The sequence below is a fragment of the Tripterygium wilfordii genome, chromosome 21, assembly GCF_013401445.1.
Source record: "Tripterygium wilfordii isolate XIE 37 chromosome 21, ASM1340144v1, whole genome shotgun sequence".
Classification (NCBI taxonomy): domain Eukaryota; kingdom Viridiplantae; phylum Streptophyta; class Magnoliopsida; order Celastrales; family Celastraceae; genus Tripterygium; species Tripterygium wilfordii.
In genome coordinates, this window is record NC_052252.1 from 1,283,076 (window position 1) to 1,301,573 (window position 18,498).

The 18,498-nt window shown below is 38.1% G+C and overlaps 3 protein-coding genes across 6 annotated transcripts; all 3 read right to left on the bottom strand.

The window, feature by feature from the left end:
• Positions 1–569: 569 nt before the first annotated feature.
• Positions 570–4,965, bottom strand: LOC119989541 (TPR repeat-containing thioredoxin TTL1-like). Its single transcript, XM_038835142.1, has 7 exons — positions 3,655–4,965; positions 2,688–2,883; positions 2,408–2,592; positions 1,989–2,322; positions 1,700–1,904; positions 1,502–1,608; positions 570–1,373 (listed from the first exon to the last, which is right to left on the bottom strand). Exons 1-7 carry the CDS (start codon positions 4,563–4,565, stop codon positions 1,221–1,223), a joined length of 2,091 nt encoding a protein of 696 aa, XP_038691070.1. The 5' UTR covers positions 4,566–4,965; the 3' UTR covers positions 570–1,220.
• Positions 4,966–6,972: 2,007 nt separating this feature from the next.
• On the bottom strand, positions 6,973–11,166 carry LOC119988259 (probable beta-1,3-galactosyltransferase 14). The gene is made up of 7 exons (XM_038833231.1): positions 10,611–11,166; positions 10,089–10,241; positions 9,902–9,984; positions 9,704–9,803; positions 8,687–8,800; positions 7,866–8,008; positions 6,973–7,329 (listed from the first exon to the last, which is right to left on the bottom strand). The coding sequence occupies exons 1-7, from the start codon at positions 10,964–10,966 to the stop codon at positions 7,244–7,246; spliced, it is 1,035 nt and encodes a 344-aa protein (XP_038689159.1). The 5' UTR covers positions 10,967–11,166; the 3' UTR covers positions 6,973–7,243.
• A 1,623-nt stretch (positions 11,167–12,789) lies between these two features.
• Positions 12,790–18,244, bottom strand: LOC119988591 (tRNA dimethylallyltransferase 9). Of its 4 annotated transcripts, XR_005465645.1 has the most exons (12): positions 17,897–18,242; positions 17,397–17,450; positions 17,224–17,266; positions 16,975–17,083; positions 16,453–16,651; positions 15,835–16,063; positions 14,848–14,942; positions 14,635–14,729; positions 14,179–14,254; positions 13,436–13,575; positions 13,125–13,326; positions 12,790–13,019 (listed from the first exon to the last, which is right to left on the bottom strand). XR_005465645.1 is itself a non-coding variant. In XM_038833676.1 (11 exons), the coding sequence occupies exons 1-11, from the start codon at positions 18,149–18,151 to the stop codon at positions 13,263–13,265; spliced, it is 1,359 nt and encodes a 452-aa protein (XP_038689604.1). In that variant the 5' UTR covers positions 18,152–18,242; the 3' UTR covers positions 12,790–13,262. The 4 variants fall into 4 exon arrangements, 3 of the variants coding, with proteins under 3 accessions (XP_038689604.1, XP_038689606.1, XP_038689605.1); XM_038833676.1 differs by having other exon boundaries at positions 12,790–13,326; XM_038833678.1 differs by lacking the exons at positions 12,790–13,019; positions 13,125–13,326 and having other exon boundaries at positions 13,442–13,594; positions 17,897–18,243.
• Positions 18,245–18,498: the final 254 nt, after the last annotated feature.

Sequence of the window (18,498 nt, forward strand, 5' to 3'; positions counted from 1 at the left end):
TAACTCAAATCACTAATCTCCATCAAATGCTACTATATTTAGTTATTTAAACCTGATTTATTTACTTTTATAGGATTAGATTCTTTATCTGGGTATTTTTATTAGTCCAGTGGTGTCGGTTACATTTAACATATAACTAAGAAAATAAATTAAAAGAAAAGAAACAAGTGGACACAGGCTGCAAATACCATTGACTATTGGCATTTGGCAGTGGATTACAGACTTACACTCACCACCACCAACCTAAATTAGCACCGACCAGTTTTTGCACTTTCTGGACTTTCGTGTCTGTGAGTGGGGACTGTGGGGAAGACTAAAAAAAAAAACCCCAAAAACCTTAAATGCCCACATGTGAACACAAATCCCCACTTCAATTATAATAAAAACATAGATGGTATGGTAGGGTTTTAATGACAACCCTACTACTACAGAGGACAATGTCCTTTCTATCAGAAACAATTGTTAGAATAACATCACAGGAATCAGATCTTGCTCATAGACTCAGTGGCTTGAAATGCAAGATTAACAAGAAAAGATGATGAATAAAAGTACATGTGGCGGGTTGTGAATTGGGGAAAAAATAATTGGGGATCTTTTTATTGATCAAATGGTAAAAGAAAATAAGCAACAGCAATAGGAATACTTCTTAATGACAACATGAACATATTCATCCTTCTTTCACTAAACCTACTAAAAGTACCCACCAGATATCCAATTATATCTCCCTCATGGCTTCCAATGTTCGCTATGTATATATCATTACATATATATATACATGTACAAGGTCTTCTCTTCTACTAACCAGCCTGGCAGAGTCCCCTCTCTATCTCATTGACTTAAAGGAGCAATTTAATGGAATTGTACATATTCTCTCTCTTTAGTTGTTTTTTGTACTCATCTTGAATGCGGGCAATCTTACAACCAAGAAAGAAATGGGAGATAATTAACGCAGAAGGAGATGGGAGGAAGAGAGCATGGAACCACAGAGCAATGAGGAATGAATGAATAAATGAAACCGGCAAAAACGAACTAGGCTATTTTCTCTGGGTGGTTCCACAGGCACATTGGCTGGCTAGTGAGGTTATTATGTTGTTGGACTTATGTCACAGGTACCTGGTAATCGTGGTATGGCGGGAAAGAACAGCAGTGGAAGATTTCTCTCAACAGACTAGAGGTTCGACAAGGCAAGATTAAAAGTGTAAGAATACAGTTTATGAGCTCTAAAGGCTATAATGCCTCACCGAGTATTCCAACACATCGCGACTTGGACAAACAATTTCCTTCACCCGGCTACCATTTTTGTAAATCTTGAATGTTGGTACAATTCTCACATTCTCCACATTTGCAATTGCTGGGCTCTCCTCAATATCCACCTTCATCAAAGAAGAGCAGGTGCATTGAATATATTAGACAATCCCATTGATTCATTATTTTCTCCATCAATACAAAAATCAGGGCTTAAGTACAAGCATAACGAAATTGAAACTAACAAGTAGTTTACCTTGAGAAAATTTATGGAAGGATAACGGCCGCATAAAGTGTCAAGAAATGGAGATATTTGCTTGCAATGCAAGTCAGAGTCTGCTTTAAAATGGACGACAGAGACTCCTGCCATATTTATTTCGCTTGTTGGAATATACTAACTAGAAACAATAAAGGATAACAACATGAACTTCAAAAATATTGAGGCAAGCTTTACCTGGTACGGATATTGCGGCTCTGAACTGCTCAACAGCTGTAACTTCCTCCACTTCTCCGCCGAATTTCATATTATAAACCTTTTTCCCTTGAGATTTCTTCAATGAAACTTGGGCACGAAATAGAGACTCAGCAATTCCACTGTCATCGGGAAGTTCCCTCCTTAGAACTTCATAATCTCTCACAGCATCAGCCCACTTCTCTAGCTGTATGTCATCAGTTTAGAGCATAAAAATACAACTATGAGCAGGGAGCAATTCCTGGAGGGAAGTTAAACGTGGATTCTTTACCTTAATATTTGAGGCAGCTCTTCGAAGAAGAGCTTTCATGTAATTAGGATGAACACATAAAGCTTGGTTGCATTCCTCAATTGATTGCTCCCAGAGACCAAGTTTAAACCAACAAGCAGCTCTATTGCAATAGAGAACAGGGTTTGAAGGATCAAGCCTGAGACCCTCACCATATGCTAAGCAAGCTTCAGTGAACCTCTCCAACTTGAAGAGATCATTACCACTTGCACGGGATCTAGCCACCAACCTGACATTGTTAAGCAGCACTGCTACTTCAATATTTCTTGGATCAAACTGCCCTGCTTTCTCAACAGCTGTAACTGCATTATCAAACCTGCAAGACATTTATCACATCCATTCTTAATCTACCCCAAAACACTAAGCCATATAATTGTGAAGCTTGGAAATTCTCAATTCACCTGCCCAATGCCATCTCAATCTGGGCTCTTACAAGGTAAGGATAAGCTTCAGAAAGCATCCCAAAAAAGCGAGTCTGTGAGCATGAGTTGGCACATAATTCTATTTTCGGAATGTTTAATAGGCTTGATTCAGCATCTTCAAGTTGATGGAGCTTCAGAAGTGCTTCTGCTCTACACATAAATAGCTGTAAATTCAATTTGAACAAGTTCAGCAATTTATCTTTTAACTGCAGAAAATGATTTCATTTCACATGTAAAAAGTCAAAATTCAACGTTCTACCTGAGGACAAATATCAGCTCCGGCAGCAATGGCAGAATCACCTTCCTTCAATGCACTTTTCCAATCACCAACCTTTCGGGAATCAGTACATTTGGTTAAGTGCTTCTCCACCGCTTGCAACTTTTGCAACTCAGCCTGGTCAGGCTGCTGACCAGGGAAACAAAGGTGCCTTCTGGCATTATCAACCTGTCCTAACCTGTGAAAAGATAATTCCATTGCCGTCAGACATCATAATAAGATTTTTTTAAAAAAATGAACCAGAAAATAAAACTCACAAAAAGATTGTTGAGCAAAATATGAATGGCACATGCTGAGGCTAGCCCTAGCCTCTTTCTAATGACCAGAAGTAGAAGCAGGGTAAAGAAAAAAACAAAGGGAAACAATTTAAACTGAAATGTAAGTTTAAATTGCACTCAATATCACCCATCTAAGTGGAGATAGAAAGTGTGGCGATGACAAATCTCAAAGACAAAAAGATTCAAAACCCCACCAAAGCATGACCTTTCACCAATTTGTGCCAAGCAGCAACTAACACAGTGTCATAGAAGAATGAAGTGAACCCCATCAACCAAACTGACAAGACAACCCAGAAAAAAGTGAACGTTCCTCATTCACAAAATCATTGTTCCGGTGGAGAAACACATTAACAAAGGCAATGCCAATGAGCTAACGTACGTAAATTCATCACCAGATTCCATACCAATCGACCAGAAAGTTACCAAGTCACCCACAAAACTAGAAGCAACTATCCATTGTCAAAACAATCAATCAACAGAAGGAGAACAACTGCACTCACATTCAAGCACCACACAGACAATGCATCACAAGAACCGACACAACTCCCCCGAAAAGTTGAGAAATCACCAACAAAATCGTTGGAAACACCAAACTGACAAATGCCCCAGAAACCAGTAACCCATTACAGAAAACAGCCAACAAACACAAACAAAACCAATCCACGGCTCACCTGATAAGCAATGAGGCCAACCTCTGATGAGCCCTCCAGTAATTGGGATCCAACCTGATTGCCTCCTCACACTCCCTCACAGCATCGGCCACCCGGCCCAGCCCCATGAGAGCTGCAGCCCGATTGCTCCGGTAGGCTGCATTTCCGGGTGCCAATGCAATTGCTCTTTCGTACAATCCAAGTGCCTCGGTTACATGCCCCTTCTTGTACATTTCATTCCCTGTTCTCTTCACCTCCTCCGGATCAGCACTGTACATTGCCCTCCTCACGGCATCCCCATCACCTCCTGCCCTTCCACTGCCCGCATTCACGGTCTCTGCACTGCCATACGCTTTGCTCGTGCTTGTGCCTCGCATTATGCTACCATGGCCATATTTGCCGCCCCCAGACCCTAATACATCACTTTTGGAACTCCGATTGGGATCCATACCCGTTTTCAGGATTCTCCCAGACGGGCAGATATTTCCGGTGGGTAGGACATTAGCTGGGGGTGAGTAAGAGTTCACAGAGCTTTGACCCGAATAAATCAAAGGTTGAGTCGCGGCAGTTGTTGTACTAGAGCTAGAGTGGGATCCGGAGTGACCCGGTTTGGGATTCCGGGCAGCGGTGGTAGGACTGGACTCTCTTGACCCAGAGAGCTCACCGGAGTTACTATTGTCGGATCTTCCCGGAACCAAATTATGCCCATTTCTCCCGGATACGGATCCGGACCCGGACGAACTGGAGCTACTGCTCGTGGCGGTGGTAGTGGTAGAGAGCCCATGAGTACGAAGAGGCGAGACAGGAGAACCCAGATCGAGCTCGCGGAAATCTGGCTTGTTAGCCTCCTCCAAAGAAATCAATGAGCCCCGCAGCTGATCGGACAGTGTATCCAACCTCAAATCCAATATGGGTTTTCCGGAATGCGACATTTTCTAAGCAACCAAACACCCAAAAAAAAGAAAAAGAAAATTTCCTCTCAAATTTTCACCCCACTAGCCCCCTCTACTCAATGTGCCACAAAATCTCGTTTACATTCAATTTCCCTTATCACCACCGTCAACAATGTCTACAAATTGGAGAACAGCAACAAAACCAGGATAAGAAGAAGAGGGACAGAGACATTGAAAGAGAAGAAGCTTGGAAGAAGACATAGAGGAGGAGAGGGAGAGAGAAAGAAAAAGAAGAGTGTTGGGGATCTCGTGATATAAAAGGAGAAGCAAAGAATGAATGTGAGTCAGAGTCTAGAGAGGGAAAGTGAACGTGAGAGAGAGAGGGCAATGCCTGTGCGACAGGGGAGAAGAGAGAAGAAAAGAAAGAGTTCTTAATTCTCCTTTCTCTCTTTTCCCGAAACAGGTTTCACTTCTCTCTAACTTGTTGTTTTATTCATTTTTTTGGGATTGAGGGGGAACCGGACCAACCGGTGGAACACTGGCGTCCAGCTAAGCAGATAACGGAGGTTGATTAACAGGGTTCATGAGTCATCATAATATTCATATTAAAAATGGAAAGTGATTAACGGACGTTAACAGCGAGTTAAAAAAAAAGAGAGGGATAGTGACAGCAGTGGAGACCATCTAGTGATGGCAGAAGAGAGCAATGATGACCAAGCGATCTATTTCATTGCCAAGGTAAGCATCCCAAGTACCTAATGGGCAACGATGGTTCCCAAGTAGATAATTAACCATAAGCTCAAGTGAAGAAGATAAGCTCCCAAGTATTTAGGAACTCCGCAATTTCATAGTCTACGATTCTATTTAGGTTTGGTTTGCCAAGTCATCATAGTTACACATAACGTTAAAAGGACTTTAAGGGTAAGTCGCCGGATATGTTCAATGATGATGGAGAGAAGTATGATCTCTAGGCATGTAGCACAAATCATATGTGTTTGGTGAAAGAGATAACTTACAACATGATATGGGAGAACTCAGCAACATCACCATGGGTGAAACTAAAGGATCTATACATGATGAAATCTATGACGGGTCGTCTATATCTCAAGAAACAACTATACTAGTTGCAGATGGTTGAAAGTACATCTCTGAATGATCACCTTAATGAATTCAATAGATTAATTTCAGAACTGATGAATGTCGGGGGAGGATGTAGAAGATAGTGATAAAACCCTATTATTGTTATCTTATATCCCTGATTCCTATGAGCATTTAGTCACAACTTTGCTTTATGAAAAAGATATTATTGAACTGGAATCGCTCTTAAATCAATGGACGAAGACAACTTCAGATAGTAGGTAGAGGGTTTGCTTGTAGGAGGGAGATCAGAAGAGAAGAAATCTGGAATAGATAGATCAAAGTCTATATCGAAGTCTAGAAAGTGAGAGATTGAATGTTATAAACGTCATAAAAAGGACCACATTAAAAGAAATTATCATTTACTCCAAAGGGATAAAAAAAAAAATGATGGAACGAAGGATAACCTTATCAGTTGCTTCAAAAAAATATTCTCATGATGCTTGAATACTTATTCGTAAATGAGCCTTTTTTCTTTGTGAAACAATGCTCACATTGTTTTTGACCTTTCCAAGAGCTCTCCCCCGAGGGGCCATAGAAGGTGCATAACAATATAGCAAAATTAGTACCTAAGCAACGCCCTCCACAAGCATTTGACATATCAGTGTAAGCGAAGCAAACAAGAGCAAAGACTCACTGAGCATGTCAACCACATACATTCTCCAACTTGGGTATATAACTATATATCACATGTACATAGCTGTTAATGGACAACACTGTGATTATGGGGCACCCACATCAATGAAATCAAAGAGAAGATGTCACATGGTTTTTGACATATCAGTAACCAGAAAGCAACAGAGCATGATATATAGGAATACATGACAAAAACACGCGTTCAAATTATTGGGCGGGTAAGTTAGAAGAACATGGGAAACAAGCTCTAGGAGCTACATTACAGGTTGGCCATGAGTCCATAGAGTATGTACTGTCATGACTACAAGGACACTAATAGTACAAGAATTTATGAGGGATTAGGCAATCCTTCACTGTCATGCCCTAGCATTGGACCACCAACACTTGTTAGGAAAGGCTACTTTCAACCTTACCCATCAAAGCTTTCAAGGGCAATAGTCAATAGAGTCTGAAAATGACTTACGGTGTGCGAGAAAATGACTTACGGTGTGAGATCCAATTCTCACTACATCCAAATGCAATTCTTGTAGAGCAAAGAGTTGGAAGACTAATACAACAACAGTTGCTCTCCAAGATTAATGTAGGAAGTGGATGTAGTCACAAAACCCTGGTTTGTTTGCTCAAAACCATGTATGAACAGCCAAAATCGTGCAAATTAAAGGACGAACACATATGAGCAGAGAACAAAGTGAACATCCTTCAGCATTCTTAAAAGAAGAGTATTTCAACATAATGTAGTGTGTATAACTATCAGTTTCCTAAAGTCTAAACTCGAACAAACTTGTGATAATTCTCAGGATTTAGCCATGGGGAAGAAGGTTTAGCTGATACAGTAAAAGAATACGAAGAATGTTGATTAGCATCACAACCGACATCTAGGAGACGAGGGTTTGTTAAAGTACCTACTCAGTATGACAAAATTTGTGCAAATCACGGAAAAGTTGCTAATCATCAGAAGCCAAAGTTGGGCTTTTTGAGCAGCTCTCCTTTTGATGATGTTCTAATAACTTCTTTTCTGGATTACAAAGCCCTGCATACAAAGAGTAACGTTAAAACACAAGATACATCCACATCCCATGAAATTCCAATAGATAGCTTCATGAGGAATATATATCATTTCATCTATTTTGTTTTCTAGAAAATCGCCCAGAAATTTCATAGAAATTATATGATTATATTGTATTATCTCATACATTATCCGAGAGTCATTTTTTTTCATGAATGGAAAAGAAAATGTATTAAAGGGCAACAAGGGGGTGCATTCCAGATACAATCTTTTACAAGAGAGAAGCTCGATTATGTATTCTTGAGACATTATAATGCATAAAGACAAACCCAGAAGGAACATTCTTACGTCTAAAAGATTTAAACATGTTAGATGCCTAGCTTTCTTGTTTTTGCATGAAGTTTGCTAAAATTGAAATGATTAGCCTTTAACAACTGCCAGTTACTCTGAAACAATGCTCTATTAGTTACCTAAATTTGGTTGATCGAGACCAACCACGCAACTATAATGTCCTAGAGTCGGTAACCTTTTTGCTCCACTTGTTAAAAGTAAACACCAACCTGAACATTTTGGAATATCCCAGACAGCGATGGATGATGGAGTACACTCTGGTTCACAAAGGGCTCGATTGTCCTCATGTTTGACATTCATTGCAAGCATCCACGCACCAATTGTAACGTCCTCATTACTGAACATCCGAAAACTGCATTTTTGAAACAAATGAAACGTACCACAGGTGAGGCAGGACTCCATAAGATGCAAGTACGCAACTTTGGCCATCTTTTCCCATGTCACGTTTTGAAAGAAGTAAAAGTTTGAGAAGTTGCTTAAGATATATACGTGAATAGTTTTCATGAACACAATCATTAAAAATTTTTGAATCTTCTCCAGCATCAAAGAAGAAGATTTCTTCAAGGTGAAAATTATTCCCATATATTTGATGACTGGGATGGAAAGAATAAACACAAAATTTACCAAAAACCTCATTAAGTACAGGCAATAAGTTTGAAAATTTCCTTCTCAGCAAAGGGAACACAAACAAATTCCAATTATGACTCGAGTATGATAAATGTTTTAGAAGTCAATTCAAGACCTAGTACCACCACCCTCTTTTTGTCCAATTCAATGCAATTATTTTTCATTTTTCAACAAAATTAAGAATTGCAGCAGTCAAACAAAGAGGAGAAATGGTCCGGATATGTTCTCCACTCTATCACGCTTATTATATATGTTTAGGATTTTTAAAAAAAATTATGCAAATTCCTTATACCCATACAAAGTCAACATAAACTTTCCTAAAGCTCCATCAAACTAAGATACACAACAGATATTGAAAAATTACTCTTTATTTCAGTACAATAAGTTTTAGCAAAAAACTTGCCTGTTGTTTCTGAGAGCAACCAGACTTGCAACAACATCAGCGGATAGAGCATATATTGGACCATAAGCATGAAGGAAATACTCATTTCCAAGCATGTATGACAACGGTTCGTACCTGCATTAATTTGGCTGGTCAATGCATAACTATAACAACATGACAAGTTTAATCGGTCACTTCAGGGAAAAGAATCATTTCATAGTGGATAATCCGACTCCTTCAGCAGAGGAGAGAAGATCCTAGAGAAGCTCGTTGGCCCAATTGATGGCTAAAAAATTAAAGAGACACATATATGGGACATTGCTGAAAATCTAGTCATTTCAGAAGATTTTCTAAATGCTGCTGTTTTTCATACTTAGATCTACCATTCAGGTCATTCTGACTACAAAACTACAAAAATGCTGTTGTTTATAAGCTTTGAAACTTTAGCGAATCTAAAGTTTTCCTTTATTATCTAAATAAATGTTGCTTCAACTTATCATTCTGTCAAGTATATTGCATTTTCATCACAATGTGCTCTTCCTTAACTTTTGGATGTTCTTTTACTTATCTAGATAGAAGTCTCAGATAGAAATATTGGTGGATGAAACTTAATGTATTCCATTGATGTGCTAGTACAGTAGTAGTACACCACCATTTCTTTCTATATATTTATGTTTTAGTGTATTATCAGTTCATCCAGATAGCTAGTCAGTCCGATCTATTTTATTGGTTCAATTGTAGACAACATTAACGCCATGTAAAAGAAGGTAACCACTCCCGTGCACAAGGTTCTCGTAGTGGACAGAGTCGGGGACATGCAAGATGTAAAAAACCATACCCTCACATAATATGTGGAGAGAATGTTTCCCGGAATTGAACATGTGACCTCTAGGTTACACTCCTACAACTCTACAACTGGACCATATGTTCAATGTCAAGTCGTCAAGTAACATCTAAAAAATCACCAAGAGCTTGAAACCCATCAAGCCAAAAAATGCACAAATATCATGAATTTCAAATGAAGATAGCATAACTAACCACTTGAGCTTTGGATCAGTAAAAACTGGACCCTTTTTCATGCATCCAAGATAGGTCTGAGAGTGAGAACGCTCTTTTGCCAAGAGTAGGGACAAACGATCTACATTAATCACAACAAAGTAAAGTGATTACACAAATTGCACAAGGCAAAGAAATTTTGAGACAGCATGTAAACACTTATTTTATTAATACACTCACCTGGTCTTAAGTAAATGTCATCATCAGCTTTGACATAAAACTCAGAATCAAAAAGTGCATAAGCAGCTTTAAAGAAAGCCAACCTGTGAAGGAGAACCTAATATGAATATAGCTTTTGATGATGAACTAAAGACCAAAGACTACGTAACTAAAGACCAAATACTACATAATCCCAATCAGCACTGACGTTTTATATGGGAGCTTACTGTACTGCTCTTCAATATCTAATAGCAAGAAATCATCATATTCCGCAATCTCGTTTTGTAGCTCTGCCATCTTTGCTTTATCATTGGTTCTACCAATAACAAACCTGAATGCCAAACCAGTGGATTCTTCCAAACTGAAATAATATACCAATTCCAAACAAGTAATTAAAAAAAAGGCTGTATCATAAAAATACCCAATGCACAAAAAAAAGTATATGCATTTATCTATTTATAAGAATAGACAACATATAAATATCTAAAACATTATCAAAATTTTCTTCAAAACAGATCGAATTATTCATATTACACAATGAATCACCATCAAAAGTAAATTCAAACATTAAAGAACATTCAGAGAACAAATCAAGAACCATATGCAAATACAAATACCAAACACAAATGTTCAATAGATTCAAATGAATTTTACAAATGAAGCCATTCAAAGCAGGTGTTTCTAGTTTCTACTTCAATCCATGTCAAATGGATTTTGAATAAATACGTACCGTTGAAGCCCTTGTGGATCCGAGGGCATCCACGTCTTTCTTAACGACCTTCTGCGACCAACTGAGCCAAACCCGGTTTGAATACCCACAAAGCCCATAACTTTGTGCCTTTTCTCGCTCAAAACGACTCCGTCACTTCCGCTCTTAAAGCCACGATCCCTCTCCCATACCACGCGCACCGATCTCGGCTCGCTGTTTTTGCAACTGTAACCACCGCGGGAAGCGGCGAGTATCGCCGATGTGCCAAAAACGAATCCGGCGATTCCTATGATGAGGCAGGAGATAATCAGGGCCGTTGATCTGCGAGCAAGAGATAGTGATTGGCGCGAGTTGAGATACTTGGGAGAGGAAGGCATGGTTTGCTTCGATCGGTTTTATTCAGAGAAATCGTATATCAAGAAGCCTCGGCTTCATCAGAGAGAGAGACGACTCAGTGAGTCGGGTTTGTTTCGACTGAGTTAAAGCGAGGTGTTAGCGAGTGATGCTTCCGTTACCGGCAGTTATTGTGATATTTGGGTCCAAAGCTGGGCTGTGTTCGGTTTTGAAGGTGAGTTCTGAAATTGTACTAACCCGAGTGAAGTGAGTCGAGGTGAGTTGGTTTGCCGGGTTACAAAAACTGTTGTGGTAATAGGGTAAAATTAGATTTTTTATTGATTTCAATTAATTTTTGATAAATTATTTTTAAAAAAATATATAAATGAGATCATAAAAATGATTTGAGGATAAAATTCAAAAAAATAATAATCATGTTTTGACATAAAAAAATGCAGTCAATTACATTGCGTTGAGAGTGGACGCAGCTCCCTACACCTTCATCTTCAAACTCACATCGGTGTAGTGATACTACAATGCACCACTTGGCCAAACATTATTTTATCCGAACGCGGTACTTTGGCAAGTACAGACACACTCTCAAAAGTATCCATTTTAGTGACGAGAATGTGAGTTTATTTATGTAAAGATCGTATATTTGGATTATCATCGTATACTTTGACTTTTCCCTAAATATTTGATATTAATGTGAAAAGTTGATCTTAAGTCCTAAACTGAAAAGGATTCATTGTCCGCCAATTGGCCTGATGTGTTACCTAACTATGAATATTCTTTTTAAGCTCCAATAGAATGAATAATTACAATTTTCATTCATTCTATTTGGAGAAGAATGGAAGAAAGTTAGAAAAATTAAAATTGAATGAATAGTTATAACAATTAAAGTTTAAATATTGAATGAATATATAACTGCAAATATTCTTAGATTGCCCATCTTTGCTTAAGACATGTTGTGGTGGGGTGTTTGACTTGAGCTTCTCACCTAAAACCTTTATTTTTTATTAACTCAACCACCCATATTTAATAGAATCCTTGAGGCAAAGGTAATGTAAAAATTAATAATACTCCAAGAACTTTATTAATCCAACTTTATTAATCCTGAAAAATCCAACTTTAATAATACTCCAAGATCTTTCGATTATATAGGATTTGACCCCTGAAAAATTCACCACTAGACAAACACATGTACATAGTAACTACAATAATTAAAAGAAAAGGTGTTACAAATTACATTAAATAAGCAAGCTTTCTCTAGCTAATTCATTTTATGCCTGGTATTTCTTAACAAGCCTTGTTTAACCTTGTTCCATAGATGTATCACATAACCTCTAACAACACCCCCACTGCTTGCCTTTCTATTACTTCCCAAAACTTTCTTGGGTGTCTTTGAGTTCTCTCCGTAGATGCGATTCATGATGCGTTGAGAATACATTGCAGGAGAAGATCTTGAGCTCTCCTGCATAGCTTTGTTAATCTGGTTGGTCATTCCTTTGAGCTCGTATGAGTCGAACAGGGTGCTCTGGTTAGGACTCCAGGCCGACCTCAGGCTCTTCAATGGCATTTGAGGCATCAACGGTGACTGTAGATGATGATTCTCCAGTGGACTATCCATGGAGTTGCTTAGAGTTTCAAAGGAATTCATACCCCTTTAGATATTCTTTTGTGATCAATTTTGTCATTTAAGTTGAGCTCATTGTGTAATTCACAAGAAACTACATTGTTTTCTACGTCATCAACTTTGGTTTTGGGTTGATCATTTAAATCGGATGATGAAGCGAAATAAGAAAATACTATTGGCCGATCAATTTTTTTTTTCCTGAAAAGGGGATTCGAACTCTAGTCACCAGGGTGATGCACACCATACTTATCACTTCAATTAATGCCTCGGGTGTCTAATTTAATTTAACATTATCATTAGACCAACAAACAATGTGTATTGTTAAGTCATGACTTAACAAAATACACACAGGAATACAGTATCTCAGGCTCAAAATTTCCATTCTTCAAAAGGGCACAAGAGGACTGAGAGTCTTGAGACTTCAACATTGGCAGTAAATAACAAATAGTCGTAGCTGGATCCTGTAAGTTACAATAGCTGGGAAGCTTCAGCGGAGCATCGATATAGAGCGTATGCCGGAAGGAAACTCATTGTAGGAGACAACAGAGGAGGGTTCTAAAACCCACCTTTTGGAGAGACCAAGAAATCATTTGTAGTTTGTCCATTAGACCAAAGTGAAGCCATGTCAAAGCAAACAAATGGGTATTTCCTCTTCAGCCCAGAAGAAAATTGAAGCCAAGCAGCAGACTGATAAGTTCTCTGTTTCAACCTTGAGTTCTCCTTATCCAGTCCAGAATATCAGAACAATCTTCACGGCTGATGAAATGCCTTCATATTTTAAAAAAAAAAAAGTCACAAGCAGATTAGATTATTTTTTTCCCCATAATGAACATAACTATAATAAAATCCATTGCCTATTTGCTTTGTCAAATTATACCTGTTTTTAGGGTGATATTTATTCAGTGCAGAAGCTTCCCGTCGGTTTGTTATGCCTTTCTTCATTTTTAGTGACTCGGGCACAACTAGTGTTCTACTTTGATCATGGTATGCACCACAAATAAAGTTAACCACCTCTTCCTGCCATAATTCTCCTTCACTATAATAACCGGGAGGCAAAGCATTGCATGAAATAGAACAAGCAAACCTTGTAAATAACAAATGTTTGAAAACACTATTAGTGAACAGGAGGTGCATCTAGGGAACACGACGTGCATCCATTAACGTGTCGTCAAAGATACCGTGTTGATTTTGACTTTAGAAGACCAGTTACAACTTAGAAGTAATGAAATTGATGAATCATGTTTTCTGCTATGGTATGAATGATCGACATTGGCTATAAGGAAACAAATGGGATGTGTGGCTATATGAATGGGATGCGTGGCTATATGTCTGTGCATGCTCATGGCAGTTTGAAAAAAGCAAAAATGTAGGTTTGAGAGGGCAATATGAGATATCATGGGCATATGACAATTTTCTTTGTATGACCAGCTCACTATACAGCTAAAAGCAAAAGCACACTAGTCCATCCAAAATCAGCTGGCATTATCATTTATCATGTACATAGCTTTCATGTTGCCTATACTATACATCGAACAACATCCTGCATTTAATATTGACATCATAAAAATCTCATCATGATTTTGCCTCCAAGCTAAGATGAGAAAATTAGTTTCAGCATACCAGGGGTTTTGAAGCATCAAGCCAGTGGTAAATTTGCTCATTGCGAAACCATGTCATTTGCCTTTTTGCAAAATTTCTGCAAAACCATATAATTGCTAGATTTACATAGTATCCGAGTCAAAGAAACTAAACAAAACAAGGAAAAGAAAAGGGAAAGGGGAAAAAATCTCAAAAAATTTTGAGCACTCAAACGAGCAAATTTATCAATGAATATGTGATCTCTCTATTGCAGCCTTGCAACTCTACCACTGGTGCCATAATTTAACGAAAGCAAAGAAGCTGTAAATTCCAAAAATGATTTATCTTCTCACTTTTCCCAGTACATTAAACTAAACAAAATGTAAGTTTCTCCTTCAAAGGACAATTAATTTATCACAATGTGAGACAGCCATATGGCTCCTATCAAACAAACTAGCGTAATCATTTCAAAATAATCATGAAACAAAAATGCTTTACCTTGATGCTTGCTGAAATTCAGATAAAAAAGAAAAAAATTCTCCTGCAGAACTCCTGCCCCCTTGTAGTCTACAGTTTGTTAGGTACTCCATAGTCTGAAAGTATTAACAATAAAGATCATAAAATCGAGTAGCATGCAACTGAAAGGTTAGCGTATTAAAAAAAGACATATATGCAAAGGAACCAACAATGCAATTATATCCAAAGCCATACTTGTCTGTATCCAATTGCTCGAGTTGCAGAGTTTGAATTAGGAAGAAGACCTATATCAAGAAGCCATTTGGCCTCAGACAAAATTCCATCACTTCCTACAATCGAAAGCAACCACAGTAGATTAAAACCAAATAGGAAAATAATTTTTAAAAAAAAAAAAGCAAGAGCAAGGACCCTCTGATACGGAAAACATTATAAAATGCAAATGCATGGAACAAAATAGCAGGCAGAAAGCACATCTTGGCATCTTATTCATAATCATCATGTTCAATGATTCTATTGGACAATTTGCGACTCATCATAAAAGACATTATATAGCAATTGGAAAGATCTTCTTATAGTCTCTTAACAGTTGTTCCCATGCTGAAGTAAAAAAACAAAAATTTACTCAATAATTCAGTTAAGAAACAACCAAAATACTTAACAATTGTCCTCCCGATAAACAGGATTTATGGTAAAAAGAATGACAATTTATAGTTGGTGCCATAGCATGAAGGAAAACTGCATATGCACACATCTCATCACCTGCTCAGCTAAATTAATCGATTGAATTCTGAGGAACTCAGCCATAAAACCAATTAGAAAAAAGAACCTAAGAAAATATCAAATCAAAGCAAGGTAAAGACAATATTGACAGACACCCATTCAAAAATATTTACAGTCACCAAAAAACAATGGAATCAGTAGTTATACAAACTAATGCAAACACTTTTAATATCTTTGAGAAAACTTCAAAACCAAAATACCAAATTTACACCATTTCACATCTAGAACCTTTTAGAGCACTAATTTTCCTTTTGGTCGTGACCTTTTGCATAGGTTATTCTTTACATCTCATAAAGTCGGCAAACAACACGCCTAATGTATATTTTCCCCATATCTAGACAAGCGCTGGTGAGTACTTCGAATAATTTAAGATCTCTAAATTATAAACGAACAAAATCATGATGTATAAAGTTGTGGGTCTTGTGATGTGATGTGACTCACCTGAAAGCATATCTTCACACCTGAAATCAATTAACTTATATAGATCAAGTCGGGGGCTTGAGAGAAAAAAACAAATAAACTCATAGTCCAAATCTTTCTGTTTGACCAGCTCAAGCATATTGGAAGATGTGGAAGTCGAATCAGAGCAATTGTCTGTTTCTTTTGAATCAACTTGCTCCTTGAAAGAATCATACGGCACTTCAAAAGCGGATGGAGGAGATCCAGAAGCCTGTCACACCAAAAAGGGCCTGGATGAGAAGATATAGCAGCTGGGCAGCCACTAAGAATCCAGTCAAAAAATATATATTACAATTTCAAGCACAAAAGTAACCAACTGAAAACCGTAAATTTGAGGTTCTGCAGAAAGAAGAATTCTAGAGGGAGCAACTCCTGAATTAATGGTGTCAAGAAACTAAGTAACTTTACAAAAATGGCAAACACAATGTTGCACTCCAACATAAATGAGTGTGATTGTATTTGTGAGGGTGTATAAGCGGGTGGGCATGTCTGAGTTTGCTTCTTTGCATAATGAGAGATAAAGAGCAATAGAAAGAGAGACAGAGGGAAAAAAGAGATTCCAATATCCATCACTAAAGCTAGAAAACATCACAAGATAACCTTAATTATCTCAAGGCTGCGCCTTAAACGATACCAATCATTTGTAGCCAAAGACTGTGCCCTTGGATCACCTGCTTTTACCACCAATTGCACAGCTCTGTCCCAATCCTCCTCTCTCTGAAAATTTTCAAGCTCCCTATGTACTTCAGACGCAATTTCTGGAGAAGCCTTTGGGACATCTGGCTTTCCATACATGAACCTGAAAACGCATGAGAAAATAAGGGATTGGATATGTGCCGTGCATGATTTTCTGATATCTGCCAGGGAGGGAGCGGAGCGGTTGTACTTCAATTCGATTCAAAATGTCTTCATTAACTTAAAACAAGAATCCAGATAAACAAATAATGAATAAAGGACATGCAATGATGCAACCGCCTGACCAACAGTTTTAGTTTATGAATATTTGATAGTTCAAAAGAATTGATGTTTTGTTGTTACAAGCATTTCACATTTCCAGGCACAGAAATTCCTAAGCTCACCTTGAACAACTAAAGAAAAGATACTTGGATTTTGGAAACGTACCATCGTAGGTACAATCCAGTACCACCAGCAACAATGGGGACCCGACCATTGTCAAGAATATCTTTTGTAGCTTGTCTTGCATCCTCAAAATACTGTCCGACGGAATAGTCTGTAGGAACCAAAATGGCGAGTATTTCAGTTGAGTGGCTATTAAAAATATTCATTCTATTAGCTCTGAAGTTATCGGTGTAGAGTGTGATTAAATTTGAATATGCTTTAACAGCATAGGCCGGTTCCAATGCAGCATACCCTCGGAGGGATGCAGTATGTCAATCAGATGATGAGGTACTTCCTGCAAAACAACCAGAATAGATCCATTATTATGTAAACTAAACATGCCAGTGTTTTTGGAAGCCAGTGCATAACGGACAGGCAGAAAAGATATATTATTTACCAGCAAAGATAATAATATAAAACAGTACCTTTCTATCACTTGGAGAAGGTTTTGCAGATCCTACATCAAGACCTCGATAGACCTACATTGAAAACCAATTTCAATTTAAGTAACCATGCCCCATCCAGCTTGCCTTGGAATGAATAGAGAATGGAAAAACTCTAAAACATTCAAAGAGAATTTCTTAAACATGGCAGAATCTCACTCCCATATCAAAGACACAACTGGGATATATTCTATTTCCAGCAACCCAATGGACTCTAAAGAAAAATATTAGCATTTTTTTACTCCTTTCTAAGAAAAAAAGATAGCTTTAAAAGTACATCATGAAGTTTCATAATTTTGGAGCAATTTTTGCTCACCAGAAACAGAGAAAACAGAGGGACTATAATGAAAATGTGTACAAATAATGAAGTTCCATAATTTGAGCGATTTTCAATAACTACCATTAACGATTCTCTTGTCATTTACCCTTAAATTTCAGGGACACCAAACAAGCCAATAGCAAAAAGAAGGAATTGGGCAGACCTGCACGGAGTCGGCGCTAATGATTTCTCCATTGAGGCGCTTGGCGAGCTCCATTGCGAGTCTGCTCTTGCCAGCGCCTGTAGGCCCAGAGATGACGATGACCTTCTCCTTCTTCTCCTCTTTGGCAACTGAAACGCAGCAACGCGTCGTCGTATTGGGGAAGAAGTGGCGGCGACGAGGAAGCGCTAGTGGGGATGGATGCCGCAGAAAGCAAAGGCAGCGTGTACGGATTCCACATACTTCGGTCATTATCATTTTACGGAGAGAGGGAGAGAGACCTGTGTGTGATTCTCGGAAAGACTTTGAAGGTGAGAGGGTGAGGTTCTAGGCTTTTAGCCTATAGGTCGTGGGGTTTAAGGTTTAAGATTTTTCAAGAGTAATAAATTTACTGATTTTTAAAACGAATAATAAATTTGTTGAAATGTTAAAATAGATATGCTACCTTTGAGATCAATTATATACAGAGGTTTAATAGTTGCCTAGTTGTCGGGATCCACTGAAATTCAACCCTAAATCTTATCTCTTACCGATTCGTTCAAATCACTTGGGAATAATCTAGTAATGAATCTCTCTATTGTCAAACCGTATAAATTCGGAGAGTC

What these genes read in the sequence shown, in the direction of transcription:
- LOC119988259 (XM_038833231.1), bottom strand. Translation starts at nt 10,966, where the DNA reads ATGCCTTCCTCTCCCAAGTATCTCAACTCGCGCCAATCACTATCTCTT. An exon ending in GTTGCTCTCAGAAACAACAG is followed by an intron (nt 8,009 to 8,686) that starts GCAAGTTTTTTG and finishes TCAAAAATGCAG; the next exon opens with TTTTCGGATGTTCAGTAATG. An exon ending in GGATATTCCAAAATGTTCAG is followed by an intron (nt 7,330 to 7,865) that starts GTTGGTGTTTAC and finishes CTTTGTATGCAG; the next exon opens with GGCTTTGTAATCCAGAAAAG.
- LOC119989541 (XM_038835142.1), bottom strand. Translation starts at nt 4,565, where the DNA reads ATGTCGCATTCCGGAAAACCCATATTGGATTTGAGGTTGGATACACTG. An exon ending in TTGGCCTCATTGCTTATCAG is followed by an intron (nt 2,884 to 3,654) that starts GTGAGCCGTGGA and finishes ATCTTTTCACAG; the next exon opens with GTTAGGACAGGTTGATAATG. An exon ending in CTTCCATAAATTTTCTCAAG is followed by an intron (nt 1,374 to 1,501) that starts GTAAACTACTTG and finishes TCTTTGATGAAG; the next exon opens with GTGGATATTGAGGAGAGCCC.
- LOC119988591 (XM_038833676.1), bottom strand. Translation starts at nt 18,151, where the DNA reads ATGATAATGACCGAAGTATGTGGAATCCGTACACGCTGCCTTTGCTTT. An exon ending in ACTGGATTGTACCTACGATG is followed by an intron (nt 16,652 to 16,974) that starts GTACGTTTCCAA and finishes ATGCGTTTTCAG; the next exon opens with GTTCATGTATGGAAAGCCAG. An exon ending in GAATTTCAGCAAGCATCAAG is followed by an intron (nt 14,255 to 14,634) that starts GTAAAGCATTTT and finishes ATGGTTTTGCAG; the next exon opens with AAATTTTGCAAAAAGGCAAA.